Genomic DNA, 19,545 nt, shown 5'->3' on the forward strand with positions numbered 1-19,545 from the left:
CCACGTGGCACTCATAGAGAAGTGTCATGTCATGCCTCTCGTTTAAATTACCCCAAGCCCAAGCACAAGCCCAGCCCAACCCATCCCAACCCAACTACATTTTAGGCCCAACCTTAATCCACAAACGTCATTCGCTTTTTTCGGCCATTAAAAAATGTGCGAGGTCAAACGAAACGACCCCAAAGATGAACAAATACTTATCAAATGATTCATCTTGTCTCATATTCATACACGAATTAACTAATAAAAGGCAAATCATAATTGGCAAGGCTCCCCCCTTTAAAGGCTTCCGGGAAGATATCGTATTGCCCTTACAATTTAAAAAAGACAAAGGCCTGTTTTCATGATTCAAATCCATAATTTCGAGACAAAAAATGAACAATCTGACTGGTCACATCAAGATTCACCCTTATTCATATTCAAATTAACTAAACTTTACTAACATGACATAAATCATGTAAAGAAAAAAAAAGTACACAGTAAATTTAAAACCAATTAGAAACTTGCGAAAATTTTAACTTAGTCAAATAAATAACCTGCGACACATTCATTCATTCAAAAAAACTCATAATCAATGAAGTATCTAGAGCTACTAGAAATAACATTTAACAACGTTGGTTTTAGGATCTCAAGAGCTGAGTGCTGCGAGGCCGTTTCCTTTATACCTCTCAACTCATCAGCTCTTGTGGATCTTGTAGCCAAATATTCTAGGGGTGTAGCCCTGAGATGCTTTCTGAGGCTTTATATGGCCATAAGTCATCAAGAATAGGTGAGGAAATGTGTTTCCAAAGTATGCACCATCCGTATCTTTCTTTGCGTCAAGGAAAATTTAGAATAGAGACCAACAAAACTGCATATATGATCTGAATGAACCATTATATCATGGGAGAAAGTTGGATTTTCTTTATTTTCAAAATTAACTAAAATTCTAAAGTTTTCAAAATCAAAACCATTCGATTAAACCAAACAAACCGGTTTGGCTCGGTCCATTTGATTTCAGTCGGTCGGTTTGTTTTTGGGCAACACAGTCCGTGCCTTCCTCTGAAACTTACATGCAAAAAATGACAATTGAAGAACGAAATAGATGAGTTTATGCAAGCAAAGGATACTGCCTTGGTACTTAGACCGAGGATAGTAGACATCTTCACACTTTGGACAATAGATTTTAACTGTACTTGAACGTGGGATGTCCGATTGCCCGACGGGAAGACAGGGTTGTCCACAGCAGTAAACTCTTGGGCATCTTCCAAAGTCATAATTTTTATACTTCTCAAACTGCAAGAATTTCCAGAAACAACTGATAAAGATAAAAACAAATGTGATATAACTGGACAATAGAAATATGCCTAGAGCATTACCATAGCAGACATTCCCTTGCTCGTCAATATATATCGAACATGTATAAGTCCATAAAGCATTTCAGCAGCAGATTCCACTAATTCATTCTGTTCCTCTGTGACAATATCAACAAAGAGTCATTATTAAACAACAGGACTATAGCTTTGAACTAATAAAACAGATAGATATCAATCTGATGAGAAATGCGAGCAAAAGACATAATCCTTTTGTTATTAATGGAAAATGTTCGGGATGTCTTTTACTTTACGCTTTATATCTAAAACTAGATGTAACTCTTTCCAGGAAGAACTTTTAGGTCGACTCTCAAAATTAGAAAATCTGGAAAGCTTCAAATTTCGGTTTATTTGAACAACACTTGGTATAAAAAAGTTCCAAACACACTCTTTTCTTCAAAAGAAAAAAGAAAAATAAAAGGTGATTATGGAACGTTCCCCGAATCAGGTCACATACGTGTTAAATAAGTATCTGCATGAACGTGCTTACCATGTGAAGATTCAACGTCCAATATTAGATCAAGTGCCAGGTCATAATACGGAACTTGACTACTCAATCCACAAAGATTGAAATCATCTTGAATGTACTCATCGTCAACTTCACAGAAAAATTCATTTCCTCGCAAGTTGCAAAACCATGAAATCCAAGATGTGTCATCTCCATCAGAACCACTTATATCCGATTCTTCACTGTCTGTTTCAGATTCCTCTGCAGTTCATGCCAATAAGGTCCACATTAGGGAAAAAAAAAAAAAACAGTATCTTTAATGAAAAAAACATCATACAGCCACTATTTCTTTCAATTCGAGAAATTGGGTTCTTTGCAAATCATAAGAAATGTTCCACAAAGCAAAACTGAATGTGAATAAATCAAAAAACCAAATTGTTAGAATATTAATTCAAGCAACAATAAGGAAGGTCATTTATGACTATTCAAGTACCAAGCGTTTGCATACATACATACATACACACAAAATTGAGGTTCGTTGTCTGTTTCAACGGCCAGAGGATAAATTTATACCATTAAAAAGTACCCGGAAGAGCATAATTTCATAATAAGCCATAATAAATGCTCATCTTGAATAATAATAATAATAATAATAATAATAATAATAATAATAAAAATGAACACAAATCAACATAGATAGAGAGCTAATGAATCCAGACCAATTTCAAATAAGTGAACAAATCGGCCATGAGTGTTAAAGTTTCTCATAAAGCAAGATACAGAGACTGACCATCGGAGCATTTGGTCTTGGAGAGGGAGCCGGAGCGGGAATCGCGGTGGTTGTCCAGCTGGCGGGTCTGGTAATTTTGGGAGTATTTAGCGGTAGAAGTTGAAGGGACAACAGAGACTCTCTCTTTTCCTTTGCTGTTGATTAACCCTCTCGATGTGGAAGGGGAAGATTTCTCTAGGTGCTTGTCCAGTGCATCGTTGATGCGCTTCCGATCCAACGCCCCTCCGACAATCTCCGATTTCGACGACGAACCCCCGCCTCCTCGTCGATCTCTATGCATAGCTCAGCTCAGCTCCACCCCACCCCACTATTATTCCAAATTGGAGATAAAGCCGACAAATTAGTTTCGTTTAATTAAGCTGCCATGCATAGAGAAGGTATGGATTTGATGAAGACGATGAGAGACGGAGGAGAAAACTAGGGTTTTAATTGCAGACAGTGACGGAGAGAGTCAGGAGGTGCCTTTCCTTTATTTTCTATATATGGTCTCTGATTCTCTCTCGCTGTCTTGTCTTGTTGTTTTTCATTTCTCTCTGTTCAGTCACTCTTTCTTATTTTTCCGGATATTTTTAAGTGAAGCAAAGTAATGGGCCTGGAAAAAAGCCCATAGATTGGTCGGATCATAGGATTTAGACAAAGATTTGAGTCATATTCGGTCACAATTACATGCATTGAAGAATTAGTTCTACTTCCCAAGTCAAATTGTGGTAAAAAAAAAAAAAAAATTAAATTAAATTAAATTAATTTTTTTTTTTAAATTTCGATTGATTTTGTGTTTCCATTCCTATCCACTTGATCTTGACAAATGACAAATTAGGAGTTTCCGAAGTTCATGACAAGTTTTGACAGTTTCGAAATGATAACATAGGTACACTGATAGACTGTAATTTGACACTCAAGTAAATTTAAAACTTTTACTGTTAGATGACCATTTTAATGTTTACCCAACTTAACTTGAGCAGGATAAATTTCACTGAAGTGAGTTCAACTTGTGTGTTTTCAATCTGAAAATTAATTGTAAAGAATGAACTTTTTCCTAACAGCTTCCTTTTGGCATTTTGCTCAATGGGAAATTTGTGAACATTTCCGATATATTCTATGTAGAAATCTCAGTAGGCAAAATTTTAAATATATGATGATTATTTATTGGACCGGATCAAGTGTTTAGTTTTCATTTTATTCATTCACTCACCTGATCACCTTAACTCTTTAGATTGCCCACTTCCTCACAACTCACAAGTGTCTATACGAGCTAAAATAGTTGTTAGCAGAGAAAAAAGGTAGATGGAGTTCAATCTGATGAGTGTAGAGGTTTTGGTTTCACTAATTTTAGGTGTGTTCTTGGTGCTGATTTTGCATGTTTACAATGAGTTGTGGTTGAGACCTGAAAGATTGAGAAAAAGGCTTCAAAAGCAAGGGATCAGAGGGCCTTCTCCTTCGTTCTTTCTGGGAAACATTCCTCAGATGAAGGCAATCCAAGCGGATATCCAACAACGACATAAAGATCAATCTGATTCTTCAGTTTCTCATGATTGGGTTCCTAATCTCTGCCCTCATCTTGTCAAATGGCAGCAAGATTATGGTAAAACTAAAATCCTTGTTATTACCTCTTTACCAGTTTCTCTTTCTCTATATATCTTCTAGTTTTTTGCTGGATGCATGTCTTATATAAAAGCATATATGATTCCTGTTTTGATCTGAATTTCCTGCATTGATCTGTTTAGTTGATAAAGTTTTCATTTAATGGTATCATTATATGTGACAGGCCCTGCATTTGTGTATTCAATGGGCACCATACAGTCTTTATGCGTGACAGACATTGAAATGGTGAAGAAAATGAGCTTATACACATCCCTAAGCTTGGGGAAACCAACTTATCTAACAAAAGACCGCGGACCACTGCTGGGAGAAGGAATTGTATCATCTAGTGGCCCTACTTGGGCTCATCAGAGGAAGATCATTGCTCCTGAGTTCTACCTTGACAAGGTTAAGGTAATATATGGTGTCTCGGTTCTGTCAAGTTTTAGTTTTTATGATGAAAGTCTTGGTAACTTTAGATTTTATATAGGGCATGGTGAATCTAATGGTGGACTCTACAAATGCAATCCTTAAATCTTAGGAAAGTAGAATTGACAACGGAGGAGGTGCTGCCGATATCAAAGTAGATAACGACTTGAGAAGCTTATCCGCTGATATAATCTCCAGAGCAGGGAGTAACTATTTAAAAGGAGAAGAAATCTTCTCAAAGATCAGATCACTTCAGAAATTTATGTCCATGACAAATGTTGGAGTACCAGGCTTAAGGTTAGTAGTTGTGGAAGATACTCCTATCTATTTCTTTGTCAAGCAATTTCCCGTGATAAAAAACACGTCTTTTCTTCCAATTTTCAGACATGTTCCAAGTAAACTCAACAGAGATATCTGGAAGCTGGAGAAAGAGATCCATTCAGCACTCTTAGCTGTGGTAAAACAAAGAAAGGAGTCTGGACATGAGAAAGATCTCCTGCAAATGATTCTAGACGGTGCCAACAATTGCAACGACAGTGATGGATCATCGTTAGTGTTCTCTCGGGACAAGTTCATAGTGGATAATTGCAAGAGTATATACTTTGCCGGTCATGAGACTACTGCAATCACTGCCTCGTGGTGGTTACTGCTATTGGCTACACATCCTGACTGGCAAGCACGTGTTCGTGCCGAGGTGGTTGACATTTGTAAAGGCAGCTTCCCAGATGCAGATATGCTTCGAGGAATGAAAACAGTAAGTACCACTCTCTCCGTATCTTTTGAGGGACATCAAAATGTGAATGCATCTAGAAAAACGCGGGGACTACTATTCAAATACGGATGGAGTATAATATAAATAGATATAAATAGATCCGTAAATGTACTTTGATTATCTGCTGACACATTTCTATCGGCAGCTGACAATGGTGATTCAAGAGACCTTGCGGTTATACCTGCCAGCGGTTTTCGTGGAAGAGTAGCTCTGGAAGATATGGAGTTCAAAGGAATTGTGATTCCAAAAGGCATGGGAATTCAGGTTCCGATCGCAATGATACAAAAGAATGAAGATATTTGGGGACCAGACGTGCACGAGTTCAATCCTGAGAGATTTTCACGGGGAGTTCTTGGGGCCAGCAAGATTGAAATTGCACAAGCTTATATGCCATTTGGAATCGGGCCTCGTATCTGTGCCGGACAACAGTTTGCCATGTTAGAGATGAAAGTCATTTTATCTCTCATTCTGTCTAAACTTTCATTCTCCCTCTCGCCTTCACTCCCCCTTCATTTAGGTTGGTTATTGAGCCTGATGATGGAGTAAGCCTATGTGTGAAGAGGGTATAACTTGTTGAAAAACAAAATTGTAGACTTACTTGCAGATGTAGCAAGTGAGAACCTGTGCTGAATAATTCTTTTCAAAAGGAAAACCTTTTGAAATGATCTTTGTTTTAGCTTAAACATTGAAGCAAGTAACAACAGCCAACAGGTTTATGAGTAAACCCTCGACTTCAAGAGAAAGAGTACCAAAATTCTAATTTCTTTAGAAGTTATTATTTTGACATATTACTACTCTACTACACAATATGGTCTAAGTATGTCTTTATTTAGCGAAGAAAAACATATTCATCAATTCATATCCATGGGTAATGCTTCAGCTCAGATGAATGGTAGCTATAGGTTACTACTGTATGATACTTTTGAAGTGTTAATTGCAATTACCAAAAAGAAAAAGGAAAAAAAAAAAAAAAAGGAAGTGTAAATTGTAGCTTCAAATGACAGCTTCATCCAGAAAGATATGCCGGAGTAGTCCGGGGTTAGTACCAGGTAAAATATTATGCATTTACATGATCAAAACATTGGAATTTCATAACCACAAGGCAAATCTGGTTTCATAACCAACATCCATGTACATAAATGTGCAGTGACATGCATTACAGCCAAGTATAAGCACATTAGTGATTTTTGACGATCAACTATTATTGAATTCCTCTCTAAGTTAGAGAAAAGGAGTTAGAGAAGCAGAGTACAATGTCTAAGTCTACCAGGAATTTGTAGTGTACATGTAAGAGTTCCAAGAACAAACTTTAAGAGAATAAAGACCTAGTCTTGTTACGTTCCAATCTAGCTTCCCTCTGTAAACCAAGATAAAGAAATAAGAATATATCAGACAGATAAACGCCTCCAAGCTGCTGATAAATAACAACTCATCAGACATACACAGTAGTGCTGAAAGTTGAGAAGATGGATTAATTACCTCTTTTTCTTGCATTCCTTGTAAACATCGAAATGTTGTTGGCATTTTACTCTTGTCAGCAATATTTTCTTCTAGACCTATGATTAAATTGGCCACAGAATCAGATTTTGAAACTACTCTAACAAGTCAAAGTCTTGAAGCCAAATAGAAAAAGGGAACACATAAGAACAGTATAAACGATCGAATAATGCATTTTTTGACATAGAAAAAGAAATAAAATAGAAATCAATGGACGTGACGAGAGAAGAAGATAAAGAAGCAAACTTACATTTGAGCGACGCAGTGTATTGAGGGAAACATTGAGAATCAGCAATTCGAGCAGCGCTTGGATATGCCGCTTTCGTCTCCATTGCCTTCTTCTTACTTCTGCTCCGATACTCCCACCCAGTTAACTTAATTGTCCAACTCGGGTCCGGTCATATAGTCAGTTCGGCAATAGACATATTAACTTATGGGCTTAAACAAAGTTCAAACATCAATTATTGGGCCTTAAGTGGGCAAACGCCCTTACAGGATGCTGCAGATATAATTAGTTAGGGGTGTGCATGGTCCGGTTTGGTTTGATTTGAATATCAACCAAACTGAACCATATTCAAACTCGTTTTTGATTTTTGAAATCAAATTGAACAGTTTTTCCTTCAAATCAAATCAATATAAAACGGTTTGAATCGGTTTAAATTTTAAAATATAAAATAAAAGTTAACATAATAAGCTATTAATACGTAGTTAACATCCATACGTTTATATAATGGAAAGTGAAACTAACATCAAAATAAATAAGTAAGTTACGAAACAAACTGTTATAGATAAAAGTAATAAAGCATAATAAATTATTTTGAAAATACAACATGATAAAATAGTCTTTTACGAATTTTAAAATAATAAAATTGAGATGAATTAATTAATGGGCCTAATATATATAATTGTTAGAAAATATTGATCATGTCTTAATCGGCTTTAATGAGTTTGAACCAAACCAAAACATTTGAAACCAAACTAAATTATTATTAAAATGGTTCGATTTGATCCAAATTGAAATACATTTTTTTTCTTTGAATCCAAACCAAATCAGATCAACACGTTCGGTTTGGTTTGAAGTATATTATGCACACCCTAGATATAATCAAGCTTTAAACATGTCTTAAATAAAATAAAAGTATCTCATAAAAAAAATAAAAAATTAAAGTATACTTGTAAAAGAGAAAAGAAGCGAACAATTGAAGGGCAGTGGTAAATCCACGCTGAAATCTTGACAATACACGCTATTTTCATTGTTTTAAGTTGGTGTGACTGTTTTACCCTTATATTTGTTTATTAGGGATAAAACAAAAAAAGTTATACTCCTTCATATCTAAAGGCTAAAGCCCACCACTGCAAATCGTCTTCACTTCGGATGCCTTCAACCACCACCACCACTACAAATTGTCGATGCAATTGCAATCGTCTTCTATCCTGTTTGTCACAAGTACAACTTCTAGTGGACCACTTATCTGAAGCACCATCCTCTGGCTCCAACCAAGCAAATCGTTGACGCCGACCTAGCCTAATCCCAAACTCAACTTCCAACCACCACTTGCAATCACCATCACGCCGGTCACCTTCTCGATCGTGTAGTAAATCACCTCCACACCATTCAAATTGGTCATAAATCTTACTGCTTTGTCTCTCTTTTTGGGATATTTCTATAATTTTGTTTTTACTTGAACAATCCACAATTGACAGAGTTTAAGTGTTTAATTGACATCGTTGCACTTGCCGACTCGGCTTTCCTACTTGAATCTGTTCCTCTTTTATCCACGTAGAGTATTTCTGAGTGAAAACTGGGAGAACTTGGCCATACTTGACGGTATTAGATTAAAAAAGATAAATTAGTCATAAAATAAAAAAATATGAAGATGAGCGTGTAAGCGCCAAAACTTAGCGTGGATTTACCACTCCCCCCGAACAATTCCTAGATCAGTTGGTTTTGCACACGTGGAGCTTGTCGTACGAAGACTTTCACAGTTTTGAACTGAAAAAAACAATTACCTTGTATTACCAAAAAACCGACTTTAATTAAAATTACATATAATACTCCCACTTATTCACTTCAAATATTTCGTAATAAAATTTATTTTTATCCATTTCAATTATTTTTTTATGAAATTTTTATATATTTAAACTATTTTTTAAAATTATTTTTATATTTATTTTAATTAATATAATTATATATTTTAATAATAAATAAATAAATTTTTTATCATTAATTATTTTTTAAAATTCGTAATTTTCATATCCCAAAGTCAAGGGAAAGAGTATACTATGGCCCGTCAGTCAGTCCTTTAGATCGTTTATATTTTTGTTGTAATTGAAAAAAAATAAAAATTGTTCGCGTCGATTCTCACTCCCTCTCTCGTCTCGATCAATTTAATAAAGGTTCACACTTTTATCTAGGGTTTCTGATTTTATTTCTTTACTCTCGATTCCTAATTTAGGTTTTCTTTTTTTCCTATTTATCAATAATTCCTTCCCTTTCAGCTCAAATCAGCAACTCGTCAATTTATTAGAGTTCAATTAAGAGGATGCCGCCGAGAATGATTAAGAGAGGCGGAGGAGTAAAGAGGGCAGCAGCAGCAGCCAAGACCGCCCGAGGAGCGTCGACGACAGATATCCCACAGCAGGTGGAAGCAGGTGTCGTCGAAGAAGCCGTGAAAGAGGAAGTCGGAGTGGAGGTGAAGATTGAGGAAAAGTCTTCGGTCAATGTCGATGAGAATCTTATCGATGTCAATCAGGTGGCTCCTGCTGATGCTGATGTCAATGAAACAATCAAAGTAAGTTTTTTTTCCCTTATTATGTGCATTTGCATTTGAACACGGATCTGATGAGATTTACTCGTGATTTTATTACACTCTAGGTGTCCTCGGTTTTGTGTGTATGTGTGTCTGTCTTCCTATCTCTATAATTGTATTGTATTACGATGAGTCGATTAGGATATTCTATTTCCATGAGATCCTTTTACGTGCTTATGTTTTATCTAAGATAAAGAATTGCTTTAATTAGACTACATTGGGTGTTCTGTGCCCTTAAGGAAGGAGGAAAAGGTTTTAAGGATTTAAATATAAACTATGCCAAGAAGGAATTGGCACCTAACTGAAGCTATGGAAAGCTGTAAACAAAACAAAAATTGAGCTCCTCTTGACTTATCTACATTATCATCTCCTTTTCAGAAGAGAATGAGGTAAAGAAGCTGTTGATGAGTATGAAAAAGATGAAAGGTTAGAGCTGGAGGATAATGAGCCTGAAGAATATGCTGGTACGGATTATGATGAAAGAGAAATTGAGCAAGAAGTTAATGAGGTTGAAGATGAAGTGGAGGAAGAAGTTGAGGAGGAGGAGGAGGTGGAAGAAGAAGAAGAAGAGAACCTTATGGAGGAGGAAGAGGGTGGAGAGGATGTGGAGGAAGAAGTTCACGAAGAACTCGAGGGTGAAGAGGGTACTGAACATGCTGGTGGGGATGCTGAGCGTTCTGCATTAGAAGATGACCATGAAGAAGAAGAGCACCATGAACTTTTTAAGGAGAGACGCAAGCGCAAGGAGTTTGAAGTATTTGTTGGGGGTCTAGATAAGGATGCTACAGAGGATGATCTAAGGAAAGTTTTCAGCCAAATTGGCGAGATTGCTGAAGTTAGGCTGATGATGAACCCTCAGACCAAGAAAAACAAAGGGTTTGCATTCTGAGGTTTGCAACTGTGGAACAGGCAAAAAGAGCTGTTACAGAGCTAAAAAACCCTAAGGTAATTTTCGTTTGCTTAAGTGGACTGCAACCTAAGTTTCTTTCATCAGTTCATGCACTAAAGCACGTCTTTTGTTGACCGGAAAATCCAGATAAATGGCAAACAGTGTGGTGTCTCTCCAAGCCAAGATAGCGACACCCTTTTCCTGGGTAATGTATGCAAGACATGGACAAAGGAAGCTGTAAGTTTAGTCGTTTATTTATTTTACTGTCAAAAACATTGAGTTTTCTGGTCATTAGGTGATGTGGGATTCTTGACCTTTTGGTCTTGAAACTTTTCCAGTTAAAAGAAAAGTTGAAACATTATGGAGTTGAGAATGTTGTTGACTTGACTTTGGTGGAAGACACCAATACTGAAGGAATGAACAGAGGGTTTGCGTTTTTGGAATTCTCATCACGTTCTGAAGCTATGGATGCATTTAAACGTCTTCAGAAAAGAGATGTTTTGTTTGGAGTTGATAGGCCAGCAAAAGTGTCTTTTGCTGATTCATTTATCGACCCGGGTGATGAAATCATGGCACAGGTATTTTTTATTTGTAGTGCAGTCTTTCCTGGGGTAAATCTCTATAGTGGCTGGGCCACCAAATGTTGGTTATGTTGTGAAACCGTGTATGTCTGAGAATCACGGATACTTCTATTTTCATTCAAGAGCTGTACCTTTTATAGAAGTTGCAATATTTCTTGGGATTCCAGTTTCCTTAAACTATAATATTAAGTGGATCTAAAATATTAGGGGTGAACCATAGGGATTTTTCTTGCAGCGAGGGCGCCTACTTTCTTTTGTAAAATTGAATGTCGCCATGTACTGCATTCAGTCTAGATTTTTGTTTCCTTGTATTTTATGATGGGCTAACTAATTCTGTGTTATGGAGTGCAGGTTAAGACTGTGTTTGTTGATGGTGTGCCAGCTTCTTGGGATGAAAATCGTGTACGTGAGCTTCTAAAAGAATATGGGAAGGTTGAAAAGGTTGAACTGGCACGGAATATGCCATCTGCAAAGCGGAGGGACTTTGGTTTTGTTACCTTCGACACTCATGATTCTGCGGTGACATGTGCCAAAAGCATTAACAACATAGAGTTGGGTGAAGGACACAGCAAGGTATGGCCTTGTTTGTGAAGAGTATTTTGATGCGTTGATGTGTTCTATTGCTTAACACGGTTTGCCTCTTACGTTTTGGATAACATACAATGATATATTGCAATTAGCAGGCTAAAGTGAGGGCCAGGTTGTCAAGACCACTTCAGAGAGGCAAAGGAAAGCATGGTGGCCGTGGAGACTACCATTCTAGCCGTAGCAGTGGACGAGTTTCCAGAGGTCCGTGGGCTCGCCCCCCACCACGCAGCTTGCCAACACGTGGGTTAAGAACAGTTGGAAGTCGACTTCCACCACCTAGTATAAAGGGACCTGCTGGAATTAGAGAGAGACGTCCGCCTCCACCTTTGCCATCCAGAAGCAGGCCCTTGCCTCCTCCTAGGTCTTACGAAAGGAGAGCACCTGGTATAAAATTAATCCTTTCCATCAACGCATTCTCCCCTATTGGCTATTATTCAATCTCATGTTGATGTTTGGCAGTTCCTCCACATCCAAGGAGTGGATTGAAAAGGGAATACAGTAGGCATGATGATCTCCCTCCTCCGAGGAGCTGTCCTGCGGTAGATTACAGTTCTAGGGCTATTCAAGAGAGACGTCCATCATATAGAGATGAATATGCATCCAGGGGTTCTGCATATTCTGATTTGCCTAGAAGTCGTTCAGCTACTAGAAGAGCTTATGTAGATGATGGATATAGTCAGAGGTTTGAGAGGCCACCTCCCCCTCCTAGTTACCGGGAAGGGCGTCCGCGGGATTATGACTCAGTCTCTGGCTCGAAACGATCATACTCTACAATGGTTAGAGCTAGTTTGTGCTTTACCCTGGCAATATTTCATTTAGTCTCAGTTGTGAATTTGGTCTTTTAACTTCAGGATGATGTTCCACCACGATATGCTGATAGTGGAGCACGGCCATTCAAGAGCTCGTATGGATTATGAACTTGGTGGAAGCTCTTCTCAGTATGGGGAACCTTATGGGATAGGTTTAGTTTCCTTCCCTTGTGCGCTGTGTTGTCTTGGTTGCAAAGCAATTACTTACCATGTGTTTTTATTGTAACTTTATCAGAGTTGGGAGATCAAGCATGGGATCTGGAAGTACCAGAAGTTCAATGTCAGGTCAGGATTCACATGGGGGGCTATATAGCAGTAGCAGTCGCCAAGGCGGCATGAGTTATGGGGGAGGTTTGTGTTGTGCTATGGATTATTTTCACCAGCTTAACTAGAATTTTCCTTTGTTTTTCAAGTTATTGATGATGGGCACGTATATTGTATTGGCATGGTTTTAAAGGTTCTTACGGAGGAGGTAACGATGGTGGTGGGATGTACTCTTCATCAAGCTATGGTGGCGATTACGTGTCTCACCGGGGAAACGATGTAATGTTTCAGTCTCTCTTTAAGTCTTGTGGAGTAATAAGTAGTCTCTTTGGTATAATGTCTTGTCTCATTAACATTGTAATGGTTGAATGGTGGGCAGGTTGGAGGTAGCTCAGGCTCATATTCATCACTATACTCAGGAGGAGGAGGCGAGCATGGGGGCAGCGGCAGTTACATGGGCTCTGGTGGTGGTTCTGGATCCTACTATTGATCGCATCAGCAGCCACCCAGTACAGGAAGGAGCTACTTCGTGGAGTGGGGTCGTTTGACCCCTCACCTTCTGCTTTTTTGGATTCTAAAACTAGTCTTATGTTGTTCTAAGTAGCTCTAGATACAGTACTTTGATTTTTTGGTGAACGAATAATAAACTAGTTATATCTAACTTTGTTCAAATTTTCTCTAATTTATTGTTAATGCCATGCTTGCTTTAGTAAATTTCTATTTGATAATAAAAGTGTTTTCAATAAACCCCTCAACTTTGTATCGTACACTTTAACCCCTCATATTTCCAAACTAGTATTTCCTCCTTGATATTAGAAAATCCGTTCATGTACGTACAAAGTATACCTACCAAAGTAAATTATGTTTTGCGAGGGGAATTTGTGGATTTATCATGTTATGCAGGGACATTTGTGGAGTTTATCATGTTGTGTAAGGCATTTTTGTGGGATTTTATTGACAGATGCCGATGTGTATATATCTGAATGATGCATAAAGCAAAATCTTCCAAGGAAGAAAGAGGTCAGCAAACTCATTAAACCACTATGCAACATTGCCAAGTTCAAATATACACGCCCATTATTATATAATCATCGCAAATTCTTCTAACATCAGAAGTAGATTTCTAATTTTCTACACCAAAGGAACATATACCGTCTGTAGTTTAGTTTTAAGCTAAGCAACTACGACTAGTCGAGTTCAGCACCATCATCTTCCCTACAACTCGAGAGAAAGAGGGATAAATCTCACGAAACAATAAGCTTAAATGGATTATAACCATTAGAGCAAAAAAACGATTAAGCTCTCATCATTATTTTAGAGGATCACATGAGATCAGGGTGACAAGGAAGGCTTTCTCTTCTGCTTCTTAGTTGTCGTCTTTTTCTTCTTCTTCTTCTCAGAGACTGCCTTAGCAAATGCCTCCACAATCCGATGTTGCGATTCCAGTATCATTTCCATTCTCTTTATCTCCATCTCCATCCTCATCGTCTCAATCTCTCGAGCCATATCCATCTTCATTTGCTCCATCCTCACTAACCCATCTCCCAACATCTTAATCGCTGCCACCATCTCAGCCATTGGTTCCCTCTTCCTCTCCCTCTTCACTGCCATCGGAGGAGCACCTGTAACCGACCTCCCCCAGTCATAAACCCTTCCACCGCCATAACTCCCCATATTGGATTTTAGATTTGGGGCTGAATTAACCATAAAGTTGGGATTTGGTGGAGAATTATACTTCTGCTCGAATTTCAGGTACGATTTTGGCCCTGGCTGTGCTATGCTCACACTATTTGGCATTCTAATCCTAATCCCACCGCTACCGCTAACACTGTCACCGCCACTGAAACCACCGATAGGACCACCGTAGCCACCAGAATTGCTGCTGTTACCGACAACAACCCCATTACTTCGATAAAACTTTGGCACACTTCTAGTGCTGACATTCCCATTATGAATAATGTTATTATTGCTTAAGCCATAATCCAGATCCTCCTCCTCATCGTCTTCCTCCTCCTCGTTGTCGTTATCTCCACCACTCACATCGGAGTTATAAACATCGGGTTTTTTAGCAGTCGGACCTTTCTCCATCGATCCATTCGCTTGAAGTGGACCCATGAAGACGAGAATCGCGACAATGGCATCGATCTCGCTCGCTGGATCTCGGTACGGTAACGCTTCCTTAGCTTCTCCATCTTGTGGCGACATTGGACAGCCGTCTTCGCCGGCGACACAGCAGGGCAGCATCGGCCGACGGACTCCGCCACCTCCTGCCAGTGATTGGCTTTTGAGATTGCCCCGTCTCAAGGAATACCACTTTTCACGGTAAGCGTCGATCAAGGCCACCGTCTCGTCGTGAGACCAGCACGGCGGTGGAAGGCGGCGCGGATTAGCAGGCGTCGTCGTCCCTGCGGACGCCGATTGTTGAGCGGAAGAAGATCCGAGCGGCGGTGGCGCTGGTAGAGCTAGAGGCACCGCCATGGGAAGATTGGACGGCTCGAGATCCATCGCCGTCGTCATCGTCACCGCGGCGGGTGGTGGAGTCGATAAATCTTGTCCTGGAGATGAGGATTCAGCAGCAGCAGCCATTAAATTTTGTGGGATCAATCAAAACAGCGTAGGTGAGGGAAATTGAAAGAGAGAGAAAGCAAGGAGGGAGAGATGAAGAAGATAAGGAGGGGAGAGAGAAAGTGGGGTTTGGTTGGTGGCATTATTGATATAATTGGGTGGTGGTGATGGGAGTTGTGTGCGGCTGAATTTGAGATCTGATTGAGGAGGCCACCGCTTAGGTGGGAAATAGCTAACGTGCGCCATGGGTGACGAGTCGCCCCCACCACACCCAACACCACACCCCCCCTCCATTGTCTTTAATTGATAGACGCCACCACGGAGATAGATTAGATTAGGTCCACTTTTCTTGAACTTTTTTTTTTCTTTTTTTTTTTTTTTCTAATGTTTTGGTCACGCAACTTAGTGGTCACCCACCGCACAAGGTGGCTGCCACCCACCATTTACTACTCACTTCAAATACTAATAGTAGTATTATAATTATATCTATGGGCTTGATAGACAAAGACCAATTGGAATTGGAATGTGGGGGCATAACAGTAAATGCAGTTTAGTATATTATTCATGAGTCGGCCTCAAATTATTTTTGTAGCTTATGGAGTGATGAGTTGAGCTAATAAGTTTCCACCGTTACGACTGTCAACAGAATAAATACTAGTAGTATTATATAGCAATAAAAATGAGATTAGCACACTAGGATTGGTGGCGATCGCGATGAGAACAAGACAAGTCAAGAAAAGATCAATCCAATAAAAATTAGAATCGTCAAAAAATAGTTCCACTTTCTAATAGTTATTACGGATATTTTAGGAGTTAGAAAATGGTCAAATTGAATCCTAAAATGAAGCTCGTCAAGTCTTCTTTCTTTAGTGTAACGTCATGATTTATTTTTTCGATTCGCCTGCTTCGGTTTGGTTCATCAAAATCAGTTTCGTTCGACATGATTCTACATCGAAGAAAATCACGCCATATTATGTTGACATCTTTGACTTATATTCAACTGATTTCTCTTTTAGTGGACGCTCTTCTTCCTAAGCAGGAAACAAAGATATTCATAATATCTTTGTCTTTAAGGTGATTTGTTTGAGAATCAAGAAAAAAACCCTATTTCTCTAAGTATAAAAGAAATCGGCAGCACTGTTTTATGCTTGTTCTTTTCACCGTTTTCGATACAAGGAGACAGAATACAACGCTACGTTGAAGACTTTCACGAGGTACATCTAGCCTTCTTGTTAGGGTTTATGCACTGATTAATTTCACTAATTCGTTCAACAAGGAACATTGTAATAGTGAGTTGTTTGAGAAAAGAATCCTATAGTTATACGCTATAGAAGTACTCTATTTAGTCGAGGGGTTATGGTGAGGTCTAGCTGATTGTTAGCCTAAGAAAATTCCATATATTTGTCGGTGTAAGTTGAAGAGAAGTTTCACTTAGGAATTATGGAAAGAGTCTTTGGTGAGGTCTAACTGATTGTTAGCCTAGGGAAATTTCAGTACTTGTAATTCTTATTATAGTGAAACAGTTCTGGACGAGGTCTCGTGGACATAGATTTCGTATCGGTTTCTATCCGCGTAAAAAATATCGTGTGTAATTTTCTTTCTGCACTTACTATTTTGTTTGCATGAAAATTACACCTTATACTTTAGTTTGCGCATCTGTAGCATCTAGCATATAACTTGAGTAATTTTGTACAATCAGACGGCCTGTATTCTTTCAAGTGATATCAAAACGGGCTATCAGTTTTACTAATCGATCTACTCAAGTTTGTTGATTATATCAACGTTTGTGGATTTGGAAGGGAGGAATACCAATCATCCTCCGATGCTGATTGGTTCTAATTACACTACATGGAAGACTAGAATGAGGAGTTTTACCATGAAATTTGATTATGCTGCGTGGGAAAGCTGTTCTACAGAGTGGACTATCCCAAATACTGAAGGAGAAAATCCTGGTAACAAGCCTACTGTTACCTGGACCCCTGCCGAACATCTGCTATTTCAGGCAAACTGTCAGGCACTTAATGCTATATTTAGTGCCTGTGATGATCATCATACTAAGATCATACAAACCTATAGTACGGCATACAAAGCCAGGATGACTCTTCAAGAGATGTGTGAAGGGAATACGTAATTAAATAATTATAAGCTACAGTTGTTGGATACGAAGTTTGAAAATCTGCGTATGGAAGACTCTGGCACTATCAAGGACTACACTTCTAAGTTGTTAGACTTGAGGAATGAAGCAATCAATTCTGAACTCACCCTTCTCAGATGATAAGTTGGTGAAAAAGCTGTAAGAACTCTTCTGTAAGATTTAATAGTGTTGTAAATGTCATAACTATAGCAAAGGATCTTGATACCACACCATTCCAGTGTATGATGACAAAGTTGGAGATATATGAGACTATGAAATCCTTTAAACAAGCTGCTAAAAAAAAAGGCTAAAACTGTGGTGTTCAAATATGATGTTGTTGCTAGAAGTATGTCTGACGATGATCTTTCTTTAGAACAAAAGCTGGCTAACCTCAAGGTGACGTTCAGAAAAATCAGAAATGACAATCATTTCAATAACTCAACACGTCCTCCTCCTAATGTTGGGACTTCAGAAAGGAGGTTTAAGAAGCCTGTCGATAACAGAAATATGAGTGGGGCTAACTGCTTGAGATGTAATGGAGTTGGTAATGTTGCCTCAGAATGCCCAAGTAAAACAAAACTATCTTGTTATGAGTGTGGTGGAGAAGGACATCTTAAGATCGACTGTCCGAACTTTCTGAAGAAAAGAAGACAAGTCAACAACCATGTTTCTGGTCTCACGTATAGTGATGATGAAGGTTCTATTGAATACGGAAGTGAGACTGAGTGTGATGTCCAAAATAACTATGTGGCATTGGCTGCTATAACTGACCCAAGTCTTGTCGAGAATCAAGTTGATTTTCCTTTTATCAGTTCCTATCTGTGGAACAAATGGTAGGAGGTCTACCTATTCTAGACAATGTTTGTTATGCATACTGGAAGCTGAAGATGAAGATTTATTTGTGTATGAAGGGTTCAGCTCTCTGGAATACTGTTATCATAGTGTGGAAGATGCTTACAGAAGGTGATGGGATAGAGAAGCCAACAGATTCTTGGTCGGTATTTCAACGGGTGTCGATACTTAGTAGAGGTGAGGAGCACGCGCCTCTTTTCGATCAGTCTTCGAGTTTCGGTTGTCGGACTTGGGACAAAATGGGGGGTGAGAAGTATTTGAGTGTCTACGGCCTATCCGGACCTAGCGAGGCTCACAACGAAGCAGAGCGGCTACGTGGTGGATCTCAAGTCTAGAGAGGGACGTGTCCGACTTCTAGAGAGAGTAAATTCCCTTAAGTCTCTTATGTGTCTCTAGGTAAGTCTGTGTGCTTACTTGGCTTATTATGGACATATGAGATGGGTATTATTTATAGGATTGCCCTTAGGTTTGACTTTGGACTGTCAGTGCTGAAAGCGACCTGTACAGTTGTGAGACTGTAGGTCTCCTCGGCTTTAGGCGCTTCGGCCTCTTCGGGAGGGTGAGGCAGGCGGTGTCCGTGCCTCCGAGCACGTAGCTCTCAAAGGGCACGAAGCCGTTGCACGTACTTGTCCAATCCCCAGCCGGAGGAGCCTATGACGACACCATCCAAATTACCTAAAAGCTCCCATGCCGTATCATTTGCCCCCTTTCTTACATGAGAGCGTACGATCCCGTGGAAGAAATACAGCTCGTCGTGGGCTTTTGTTTCAATAGTGTCGCTTCGGCATAGGCCTTGGCCTTGCCCCGATGATGTGCCCCGGAGCCTTTATCGGCGTGAGGGTCTATGTCTTCGACCTCAATTGACTTCTCTTAGGAAGGAGCCGGTCTTCAAATTTTGAATTTTGCCTTGTCCACTATGAGGGGAAGGTTATCTGTCATCTATTGACGATAAAGCCATCTGCAGCTTTGAAGTTTGCTACAGTCAGGCATTTACTTCGAAGTAAGAGTGGGGAAGATTCTTTGGAAAAGGGGGACTGCATCCTAGCACGCTAAGTTGATGTGTCGTCCGTTTGGCTTCTAAGACGTCTTTTCGTCCTCGGGCTTTTGGAACATGCTGCTTGGATATCTGTTCGTACAGCCCTTTCTATAAATAGCCTCCTTTCTTCCACCTTCTTTTTACTTGTAAA

General features: G+C 39.2%; 2 protein-coding genes and 3 pseudogenes across 2 annotated transcripts; 2 read left to right on the top strand and 3 right to left on the bottom strand.

Moving 5' to 3' along the window:
• Nucleotides 1-676: 676 nt before the first annotated feature.
• On the bottom strand, nt 677-2,870 carry LOC139881511 (putative casein kinase II subunit beta-4). Its single transcript, XM_071865972.1, has 5 exons — nt 2,591-2,870; nt 1,843-2,061; nt 1,359-1,453; nt 1,110-1,275; nt 677-807 (listed from the first exon to the last, which is right to left on the bottom strand). The coding sequence occupies exons 1-5, from the start codon at nt 2,868-2,870 to the stop codon at nt 677-679; spliced, it is 891 nt and encodes a 296-aa protein (XP_071722073.1).
• A 1,004-nt stretch (nt 2,871-3,874) lies between these two features.
• Nucleotides 3,875-5,938, top strand: LOC139881504 (cytochrome P450 714C2-like; annotated as a pseudogene).
• A 740-nt stretch (nt 5,939-6,678) lies between these two features.
• Nucleotides 6,679-7,198, bottom strand: LOC139881505 (cytochrome c oxidase-assembly factor COX23, mitochondrial-like). The gene is given in 4 exon segments (XM_071865967.1): nt 6,679-6,724; nt 6,849-6,895; nt 6,897-6,925; nt 7,117-7,198. Coding segments are annotated over 4 exon segments (204 nt in total).
• Nucleotides 7,199-9,409: 2,211 nt separating this feature from the next.
• On the top strand, nt 9,410-13,297 carry LOC139881512 (uncharacterized; annotated as a pseudogene).
• Nucleotides 13,298-14,139: 842 nt separating this feature from the next.
• Nucleotides 14,140-15,393, bottom strand: LOC139881513 (uncharacterized; annotated as a pseudogene).
• Nucleotides 15,394-19,545: the final 4,152 nt, after the last annotated feature.

This window comes from Rutidosis leptorrhynchoides, unplaced genomic scaffold (genome assembly GCF_046630445.1).
Source record: "Rutidosis leptorrhynchoides isolate AG116_Rl617_1_P2 unplaced genomic scaffold, CSIRO_AGI_Rlap_v1 contig167, whole genome shotgun sequence".
Lineage (NCBI taxonomy): Eukaryota > Viridiplantae > Streptophyta > Magnoliopsida > Asterales > Asteraceae > Rutidosis > Rutidosis leptorrhynchoides.

Coding starts and splice junctions, on each gene's coding strand:
- LOC139881511 (XM_071865972.1), bottom strand. CDS start 2,870: ATGCATAGAGATCGACGAGGAGGCGGGGGTTCGTCGTCGAAATCGGAG. Junction 2,062..2,590: donor CAAGACCAAATGCTCCGATG/GTCAGTCTCTGT, acceptor CATGAACTGCAG/AGGAATCTGAAACAGACAGT. Junction 1,454..1,842: donor GGACGTTGAATCTTCACATG/GTAAGCACGTTC, acceptor ATATTGTCACAG/AGGAACAGAATGAATTAGTG.